Genomic DNA, 11,231 nt, shown 5'->3' with positions numbered 1-11,231 from the left:
GATATTATGCACGTCCGTTCACTCGTATAATACGGAGATATGTTACTGCAATATGTGACCGGTCCACTTCTAGACTAGGAACCACTCAACTGGTCCTACCTCCTTTTGGTATCATAGTTCCTCCTTTCAGATCACTGGTAATTCCTATACCAGAGTGATTATTGATCCATCGTGTACATACTGTTCTCCGACCCCTTTCTCATATGTCTCAGTCATCTTCTAGTAATTCTGTACACTCAGCAACATAGTCTTCTGCTATGCTATGCTACTTACTTAGAGTATATAAACATATAAACATCTACATGTAGATCTTTAGTCTGAATATTACCTTTCCTAAGCCCTGCTCTTCTGTCCTTTGACTTAGGCTTAACCCAAGTCAACTCCTGTTTGCTGGCCTAGGGGATTGACTCCCTAGGTCGGCCACCTTCTCTGCTCATCTGACTTCCTGCGCCTCTGCCGCCTTTCCTGCATGTCGGACATGTGGCTAATACTCTTGTACCTCTCTCCTCTGTATTTCCATCCTGTGTCAGACTTCATCCAAGCAGTCTCCTCCGCTCTGTTTCTGCTGTTAGCTCCGACTGCAGTAGCCCTCCGACTCTCCCCTGTAGGGCAGACCAATCTCCACCTGATGTTCCTGCGCTTATCTAGTAGTCCATCAGTCCTCCTTCGGAGGACCTCTGCTCTGACGTCCTGTTGGAGCTTGTAGAACTCGAGTCGGACTACGATCAGAAATTAGGGGCACATACTCGAGTAAGGGGCACAGCATATGAGCTGAAGCCAAGCCCCTCAGACTCCATCTTACCCCTGAGCACGGTCTTAACATTAGGGTTGAATGTGCTTGTTCTCAAGTGAGGCAGCAGGCAGCAAAGACCCAACTTTGTAGTAGATCAATTTCTCGCTGCTGCACTTGTTGTACCCACAACGGTGAGCCAGACAAAAATTGGCATCAATGCCAAGAAATAAGGCATATAAAAATCTGGATCTGTGTGAGAGCAAAGTCCAGGGGAAAAGACATCATTGTGCATACTGTATTTCAGATGGTGCATTTTCCTATCTATCTGGCAGGTTTTTGCCGGCATGTGGACATGCAGGACACAAAACAGCACATGCACCTGGTTCAGTTGGTACGATGCCTTCAGGGTAATGACCTTGACCAGCACATTGCATCTGCTTGATGAAGTGCCACTCTTGCATCATGCACAACATAGCCTCATAACAATGCTAGATTGTAATATGATGAATTGAAATAGAATTAGAACTAGAATTAGCACATACCTTTGGTACATGAATTCCTGTATTGTCCATCAAATGGGCAGCCATTTTGTAAAATTCAAACATGGAAACTTTGGACTTGAAAGACAACATCTGAAAGTATTCCAGTGCCTGAAACATCACAGCTATTTTTGGATCAATTGTTATGGCAGGAAAGAGGTGAACACGTAGTAGTTGAATAATGTGTGGCTGGGCAGATGCACACCCACAGAAATCTAACCCCACTTTATAGATACCATTGTAGTTGATGATAATGAAGTCATTGTTAAAAGCAGAGAGTGGGCTGTCACAACAAACACCAGAAGTGTGTCCAATTTGCAAATGGATCCCCATGGACTTCAAGGTAATACTGTAGAATGAGATACCATCCCAACACTAAGTTTAAAACACAGAAGAGTCAGTTGATGTAAGGAATGTGAGGTATCTATGTACATACCTGTTAGAGACCATGCTCGGATGGAGAAGCGGAAGGGGTCAGGGCTTGGCTTCAGCTCTTGCGCTGCACTCTTAGCCGAGTACGTTGTAGGAAGCCAATCGCTACTGAGCTAGTATCCCCTATCTTTCTGATCCTCTCCGACCCACTTCCCATGCTGCCGCTCCACATTGACGTCAGCCGATCATCAGCCCAGGGGGTCATGATCAATCCAAGTCGGACATTGTTTGCACACACAATCGGTCACTGTTCATCGTCTCATGTCATTGGCCCATCGTCTACTGGTATGTATATCTCTTACTTTGATTGCTTTCCATCCCCATTCGCATAATCGGACCGCTTATTGGCCTTTTATCGCCCCACCTCACACCTTATTACATGGACACAGAGAAACAAGTATTTAGCAATCCATGAGGCATTTTAAGCGACCTGAAGTTCCCCTTCATCGCTTAGTCTTATTTACTATATATTCCACCCATGTTCTTAGTAGTTTCTCCAGCAAATTCTCACTTGGATCGATTTCTTGTGTGATTTCTCATTGAGTCGTCGGCCGACTCTCTTAAATGTTCGCTCATTGTACTACACACACACCTTCTCTATTCCACTCATTTATCACTCGGGTCCACTCAGGACCGCTCCACTTCACTCTCTCTTTGCTCAACTTCGATCGGCCAAGTCGGCATTAGCATTGACTATTAAAGTTGGACAATACAACTTGTTGTTTGTGGTTTGCATTGCACTGCTTCCCCTATAGGGTCGAATGCACTTGAATTGGCTGCAGTCGCACTGATATCACAGTAGCAACCGAAACCCACAATGTGCCCCAAATTTGGAGCGGGTCTGACAATGTCCAATGATAGGACGAGTGGACCGCTTAGGTCCACTTTGGTGGGTCGGGAAGTAAGTGCTGCTAGTGGTAAGCCAACTAGGAGTGGAGTGGAGGAGGTGGGGGAAGTTTATTGGGATGGAGGGGAGCAAGGGGATTGATTGGTCGAGTCGGAGAAGTATGAGTGAATACTTAGAGTGCGGCTCTAAGTCAGAGCAGAGGGTCGGAGGTGATGACAAGGTATACTTGTGTCCAGAGAGGGAGCAAAGTCCTATGGAGAATTCCCACTAGTAGAGACAGCAGGAAGACAAGTAATATTAAGACTGGGGAGTAGCTAAGTACAGGATATGTTTTATATACTTCTATGTAGGAGGCAGTGACTAGTTAGTCCTTGGTATGAGGCTATGTAACAAGTATACAATTTGTAAGTGAACACAGGCGAAAAACATAAGTCAGGGCAGATATCAATATGTATGCATCAGATCAGTTAGTCGAGTGGTTATAGGAAGTACGGTGATCCAGGAAGTAAGTACTGTGCAAATGGGGAAAGGAGATTTACAGTTGAATGGATGATGCGGAAGGCAACCAACAAGGTGGTCAAGCGGAGCCATAGGAATGGATGTGGGAGTTGACTGGGACAAGCGGAGGGCAGACAGAGCGGAAGTGGTAGGAGAGCAGGGGAAGTATGATTGTTGGGCAGAGCAGATATCAATAAGCAGAGCGGTCAGATCAGGTATATTACAATACCTCTATTTTTTGAAGTGGCTATCTTTCATGTACACAGCCATGCACAAATGACGGAACAACTTGGAACTGTGACAATCCTGACAATGATATATTGCAGCTTCCTTGCCACAAACACAGATGTCTTGTGAATAGTCACCTTGACCCTCCAGATGAAGGAATTCCTCCAAAAACAAGTTGGCATCGGATTGCCATAAGCACAAGGCTTCACCCTGAACCCTGGTGTGTTCTTGCTTGGTGAATTCTACAAACTCTGATGTGTCATTTTGGAGGTTATCAGGAAAGTCATTGAGAGTTGTAAAGTCAAACACTGTGGTCTCTAGTAAGACTTCTGATTCTCCACAATGGTGTTTCCCTGGAGAATGTGGAACTGTGTAGTAGGTTGAAGAGACATTTAGTCAGCCACTTGATCCTGCTTCAAAACTGCTGTGCTTGCATTATTGAACATTGTGAGTGTGTTGAGGTGCATCATTGGTATTGTTACTCACTGCTTTTGAAGCAGCAGCATTGTGCGCATAGAAATTGCACTGGTATTGCTTCAGGGCTCGCTGTCTTTGACCTCCAACCATTGGATATTGTTGTTGGTGTTACTGACTCAGCTCATTCACACATTCAGCTGTGATGGTGTCATATTAAAAATTGTCTGATATATCAGCTACAATCTGCCAACTGAGTGAGCCAGTTAACATTGCCTCATCATAAGCTTCAACACCTCCTGCATATATTATTGATATGACTTCCTTTTCTACTACAAGTTGTCTCCCCATCAAGTCCAGTAGTTCCTGGCTCTGTTTCAACAAGAGGTAATATCCAGTCCCAGATGTACATCCAAGTTGTTGCACAGCTTTATGTAACTTGGTGGCATGCCCCTGCAGACCCAGCATGGCAACACATGAATCATCCAACTCAGGGTGAAGCATACTCCAACCCTCGTCATCCACTCTCTGGAGCAGGTATCATGTAGGTAAATCAGTCAGCAAAGGTAAGGGCTATGTATGAAGCATGTGGAAAGTCTATTACTAAGTATAACAGATCAAAGCAGTGAAGTCAGAAATGAAGTAAGAATGGACGGATCAGTAAGCATAGCGGAATAGGACATAACTGGTAACCGGAGCAATAGCTAATCTAATAGGATTTAGGGGTGAGTGCAGAGATGAAGGCAGAGCGCCGGGCGGAATAGTAAGATGGAGGACCGGACTTCAATGAAGTAGATCTGGAATTCTGGATCCGGAGGTATGGGATATGACATTCTCTGACAATGCACAAAGTGCATCCCAGCAGGACTAGCCCTGCTACCTCTGCCTGACTCCACTCTGCTCCTCCGACACTACCCCTATTTCCTCTGACACCATATCCCTACCCTCTGACCCTATCTGGAGATCCACTCCTCCGCTCCATTGGTCCGACCAATCCTCCTCCTACTCCTACCCCCTCCACCATCTCCGCTTTTCTGACCCACTCAGTTCCTCCAGTTTCTCTTGTATCGCCTCACCCGACTATTAGTCCGCCCGACCGCTTCACCGGTCCACTCCTAGACTAGGTACCACTCAACTGGTCCTATCCCCATTTAGTATCATAGTTCCTCCTTTCGGATCACCGGTAATTCCTATACCGGAGTGATTACTGATCCGTCATGTACATACTGTTCTCCAAGCCTTTTCTTGTATGTCTCAGTCATCCTTCTAGTAATTCTGTACACTCAGCACATAGCCTTCTGCTATGCTATGCTACTTACTTAGAGTATATAAACATATGTACATCTGTCTGTAAATCTTTAGTCTGAATGTTACGTTTTCTAAGCCCTGCTCTCTTGTCCTTGTTCTCGGGCAAAACCCTTGACAACTCCTGTTTGCCGGCCTAGGGGATTGACTCCCTAGGTCGGCTGCCTTCTCTGCTTGTCCGCCTTCCCACGCCTCCACTGCCTTTCCTGTGCATTGGACTTGTGGCCAATACCTTCGTACTCCCATCCTCTGTGTTCCTGTTCTGCTTTGGAACTCATCCGAGCAGTCCCCTCTGCTCCATTTCTACTGTTAGCTCCGACTGCAGTAGCCCTCCAACTCTCCCCTGTAGGGTGGACCAATCTCTGCCCAACGTTCCCGTGCTTACCTAGTAGTCCATTGGTCCTCTGAAGGAGGACCTCCACTCCAACATCCTGTTGGAGCTAGTAGAACTCGAGTCAGACTACAATCTGAAATTAGGGGCATGTACTCGGGTAAGGGGTGCAGCATACAAGCTGAAGCCAAGCCCCTCAGACTCCGTCTTACCCCTGAGCACGGTCTTAACAGACAAGGTGTATGTAGTTACATGGCAGTACGATAACATAAACCACTCACTGTATAGTTGGGTGTCATATGAGCCACACTTCGGGACAGACATGTACATAGACAACATACAATCCAAATGGACCAATTTTGTTGCAGATCATTGACTCTGTTTACATCCTGCTGAATACTATGAAAATTGGTGGCAGACTGGTAGGCAAGTGTCACAAAGAAATATCCAGCCATGCAATGTTTGGTGTTCTTGCATGAGAAAAAGAATGTTCCTGCTAGCTGCTTTTCAACATCCATCTGCTCCATCACTTTTCGACTTCTCATTCAATCAGCTACAGTGAACGCAACTGCAGACTTTCTGACACCTGACATGGCATGCAGCCCAATGAGTTGATTCATCTCTGGGTCATCTAGTAGTCTGTAGATGTAGTTGAGATCGACCTGGGTCCCTTTCAAACATTTTGGATGGGGCTGATGTTCACAGGTGTTGTATTGAGCACCCTTGATAGTGACCAAAGACAGTTGCCCAAGTTCCAGCTGTGAATGCTGTACACGTGCCATACTTACACACTGTCATATCCATGATCTACACAAGTCTCTTCCACCCTCAGTTGGTGTCCTCCGCCTTCATCTATGCTCCTCCGCCTCTCAATACATATCTCTGATGTCAGGTACATTCCTCCACCCGACTCAATCAAGGTACAAGGCACCTGTCAGACCATTCCAAGTTTCTTTTGTACATTCCACTTTCTGTCTGGTCCTGGTACCTTGTATGATCTGACTCTCCATTCCAATCAAACCTGTTGTACACTATGGTACATTGTACCTTTAGTTATTACTTTGTACTCCACTATGCTGTGCTGCATAGCCCAGCATTTCTATACTATATAAATCCTATGTATTCTGGTCACATATTGCAGTAACATATCTCCATATTATACGAGTGAACGGATGTGCATAATATCCCATATGATACAGGCCAGCGGACCATGGGCCGAAGGTAGATATATCCTCGACTATGATGGATGGGCTGGGAGGGTTATTATTCCCGATGGAGACGGGTGGGCCCATGTAGGGAATATGTAGAGTAGATGAGTGGGCCGATGGACATGAATATTCAATAGACAGATGGGCCAAGGTAGTTGGATATTATATAGATGGGTTTACCAAGGTAGATGTGTATCAAATAGCTGGGTATGTCAAGGGTGCTTGTTATCACATAGACGGGTGGGCCCAGATATATATCATATTAGATGGGTGGGGTGACGAATTAAGATTATTTTGTAGACGGGTGGGCCAAGGGAGTGGTGAAATATTTATTATATATATGGGTGGGCCGAGGGAGCAGTAAAATATTTATTATATATATGGGTGGGCCGAAGGTAGTCATATATTGCATAGATGGGTAGGCCGACATGGGGGTATATAATATAGACAGGTGGGCCGAGAGAGCAATTGATTAGATATTATATAGATGGGTGGGCCAAGGTAGTTGGATATCACATATACAGGTGGGCCCAGATACATATCATATAGACATATGGGCCGAGGTGGTAGTATATTATATAGACGTATGGGCTGAGGTAGTAGTATATTATATAGACGGGTGGGCCAAGATGGTTGATATCATATCCACAGGCCGGGTAACATCTATCGAGTTCCAGGTGACATCTATCGAGTTCTGGGTAACATCTATTGATGTCCGGGTAACTAATGTCGAGTTCCAGGTAACTAATATCGACTTCCGGGTATTTCATAAATTGAACAAATCACCAAGTACCGAGTACCGAGTTCCAGGCACCAAGTTCCGGGTATCAAGTCCTGGGCATCGAGCACCGAAACATGAAACTAAAATACAACATTTTGTAAATTGAACAAATCACCAAGTACCGAGTTCTGGGCACCGAGTTCAGGGCATCGAGTTCTGGGCATCAAGCACCAAAACACAAAACTAAAATACTACATTTTGTAAATTGAACAAATCACCAAGTACCGAGTACCAAGTTCCGGGCATTGAGTTCTGGGCATCGAGCACCGAAACATGAAACTAAAATACAACATTTTGTAGATTGAACAAATCACCAAGTACCAAGCACCAAGTTCCGGGCACCGAGTGCCGAGTACCGAGTGCCAAAACCCAGCACTCAGCACTTGGTACTCGATGCCCGGAACTTGGTACTCGTGCTGAATATATTGGTAGATCTTAACCTATTAATGTTGTGAGACTATGGATAGACTCCCCTTGACAAGGGCTACAATTTTGATTTTTATCTACATAGTTCCCACAGTCAAAGTGCTTTCTTGAACACTCCATTTGCAAGTATTTTGCTTATATCATACTAGGATCTTAACCTATTGATGTCATGAGACCATGGATAGACTCCACTAGGCAAGGGCTACAACTTTGGTTTTCATCGAAAAAGTTCCCATGGTCTAGAATATTGAGTACCAAGCACCGAGCCCTGAATACTCGGTACTCGCTACCTACTCGATACTCAAAACTCGGTACTCAGTACTCAGTTCCCAGTACTTGATACTCAATGCTGAATATCTTGGTACTCAACTGAGCACTGAGTACCGACTACCAAGCACCAAGCACCAAGCACCAAGCACCAAGCACCAGGCACCAGGCACCGAGCACTGGGCACTGAGCACTGAATACTCAGTACTCAACTGAGGACTGAGTACCAACTACCAAGCACCAAGCACCAGGCACCAAGCACCAAGCACTGAATACTCAGTACTTGGTACTTAGTACTCAGTTCCCGCTACTTGATACTCAATGCTGAATATCTTGGTATATCTTAACCTATTGATGTCATGAGACTATGAATAGACTCCCCTTGACAAGGGCTACAATATTGATATTTGTCTAAAAAGTTCCCATGGTCAAAGTGCTTTCTTGAACACTCCATTTGCAAGTATTTGCTTATATCTTACTAGGATCTTAACCTATTGATGTCATGAGACTATGGAGAGACCCACCTAGACAAGGTCTACAACTTTGGTTTTCATCGAGAAAGTTCCCACGGTCTACAATATTGAGTACCAAGCACCTAGCCCTGAATACTCGGTACTTGGTACCTACTTGATACTCAGACCTTGGTACTCAGTATACAATGCTGAATCTCTTGGTACTCAACTGAGCACTGGGTACCGACTACCGAGCATTTAGTATATTGAGTATTGAGTATTGAGTACCGAGCACCGAGCACTGAATACTCAGTAATTGGTACCTACTCAATACTCAATACTTGGTACTCGGTACTTGATACTCGATGCTCAGTACCTACTCAATACTCAATGCTTGGTACTTGGTACTTGATACTCAATGCTGAATATCTTGGTACTCACCTGAGCACTAAGCACTGAGTACTGACTACCAAGTATTTAGTATTTAGTATCAAGTACCGAGTATTGAGTACCAAGCACCAAGCACTGAATACTTGGCACTCAGTACCTACCTGATACTCAACACTCAGTACTCAGTAATTGGTACCTACTCAATACTCAATACTCAATACTCTGTACTCAGCACTGAGCACTGAGCACTGAGTTCTGACTACCAAGTATTGAGTACTGAGTATCAAGTACTGAGCACCGAGCACTGAATACTTGGTACTCGGTACCTACTTGATACTCAAGTACCTGTATAGTGTACCCTCCCTCAGATACATCATATCACTGGACCAGGACACCTACACAATCCTTCTACAGCAACAAAAATTGATAAATCATGTGTTTCACATTTCTCATGTTTTTGATTGTTCTATCCTTGCATAAATAATCCAATATATTCATATATCATTAGCATAGCATATATACTTGCTTTTCATGACCAGGATCAGCTCAAAATATGCTGTTGCTTTGAGATGGTGTATATACTTGATATTTCTACTGATAAAAGGCCCATATCTCTGAATTATTGAACTTTAATGATCAGACACCTAGAGTATATTTCACATATATTCAGTATGATGGATCTAAAATTACAGAAAGATCCACCAGGAATTGAGAGCTGGGGAAGTGAAATAGATAAGAAATTGAGTGTGGGAAATGTCAAAGCTCAAATGCCCCAAACATCGAAAATGGTCAGTTGGTGTATCCTTGGCTATGGGCAACCAATTCAAACACTTCTATGCCACATCCCTCCCACCAACACTCTACCCTCAGGGCAGTATGCAGTATAGGTTCCTTAGGTAGTCCACCATGTATCCTACACATTTTTAATGAAATCTTCAACCTGTATCATATATAAATGTGACTTTGTGTGAACAGATGTCAATTGTCACTTTTCACACGTATATTGTTTTGCTTGTCATTCACTCAATCCTGGATGGATCTTTCTAAGTCTTTAAGGCTATCATTTACCATGTGGGCTTTTGATCAGTAGAAATATCCCCTTTACATCAGATCTCAAATTTCCGGCCTAAATATCACTGATCCTTAGCATAATAAATGTAATAATGACAGTCTATGAGTAACTTGGATAATCTGTGTAAGGGTAGGGTGGTAAAACATATCAAAATGTCACAATTGTGATTTGTCAAGTGTTGTTCCTATGGAAGGATCATGTAGGTGTCCTGGTCTATCTATATGATGTATCTACTACCAATATACATAGAAATAGACCCCATACCTGGGTGCTTGGTGCTCAGTAGTGGGTACTCAGTGTGCTCAGTGCTTAGTTGAGTACCAAGATATTCAGCATTGAGTATCAAGTACTGGGAACTGAGTACCAAGTACCAAGTTTTGAGTATCGAGTAGGTACTGAGTACCGAGTATTCAGTGCTTGGTGCTCGGTATTCAATTTTATAGACTGTGGGAACTTTTTCGATGAAAATCAAAGTTGTAGCCCATGTCAAGGGGAGTCTATCCATAGTCTCATGACATCAATAGGTTAAGATCCTAGTGAGGTATAAGCAAAATACTCGAAAATGAAGGGTTCAAAAGTGTTAAGGTACATATTGAGTAGTGAGTAGGTACCAAGATATTCAGCATCGAGTATCAAGTACTGAGTACCAAGTATTGAGTATTGAGTAGGTACCGAGCATCGAGTATCAAGTACTGAGTCCCGAGTATTCAGTGCTCAGTGCCCAGTGCTCAGTGCCCAGTGCCCAGTGCCCAGTGCTCGGTACTCAATATTCTCAACCGTGGGAACTTTTTCGATGAAAACCAAAGTTGTAGCCCTTGTCTAGGGGAGTCTATCCATGGTCTCATGACATCAATAGGTTAAGATCCTAGTAAGATATAAGCAAAATACTTGCAAATGGAGTGTTCAAGAAAGCACTTTGACCGTGGGAACTTTTTAGATAAATATCTGCCCGGTGCTCGGTGCTCGGTAGTCAGTGCTCAGTGCTCGGTACTCGGTGCTCGGTGCTCGGTACTCAATATTGTAGACCGTGGGAACTTTTTCGATGAAAACCAAAGTTGTAGCCCTTGTCTAGGGGAGTCTATCCATGGTCTCACAACATCAATAGGTTAAGATCCGAGTCGGTACTTGGTACTCAGTGATTCGTGTGTATCATCTTACATTTGTATTTCTGTACACATTTCACCGAGTACCGAGTACCGAATCTCGGGTGTCGGGTGTCGGTACTCGGTACTTGGTACTCAGGTGTCAGGTGTCGGTACTTGACTTGAAACTCAAAACTCAAAACTCGAATCTTGAATCTTGAAACTC

General features: G+C 44.1%; 1 protein-coding gene across 1 annotated transcript; it reads right to left on the bottom strand.

Annotated features, from left to right (window-relative positions):
• Positions 1 to 1,050: 1,050 nt before the first annotated feature.
• Positions 1,051 to 1,644, bottom strand: EDB91DRAFT_1063898 (uncharacterized protein; the record flags this gene model as incomplete). Its single annotated transcript, XM_041314640.1, has 2 exons — positions 1,051 to 1,221; positions 1,276 to 1,644. Coding segments are annotated over 2 exons (540 nt in total), but the record flags the coding sequence as incomplete, so codon positions are not given.
• Positions 1,645 to 11,231: the final 9,587 nt, after the last annotated feature.

The sequence above is a fragment of the Suillus paluster genome, assembly GCF_016628075.1.
Source record: "Suillus paluster strain FC165 chromosome Unknown EDB91scaffold_167, whole genome shotgun sequence".
NCBI lineage: Eukaryota > Fungi > Basidiomycota > Agaricomycetes > Boletales > Suillaceae > Suillus > Suillus paluster.
Note: the sequence above shows the minus strand (reverse complement) of the source record. Positions and strands in the feature narration are given on the sequence as shown.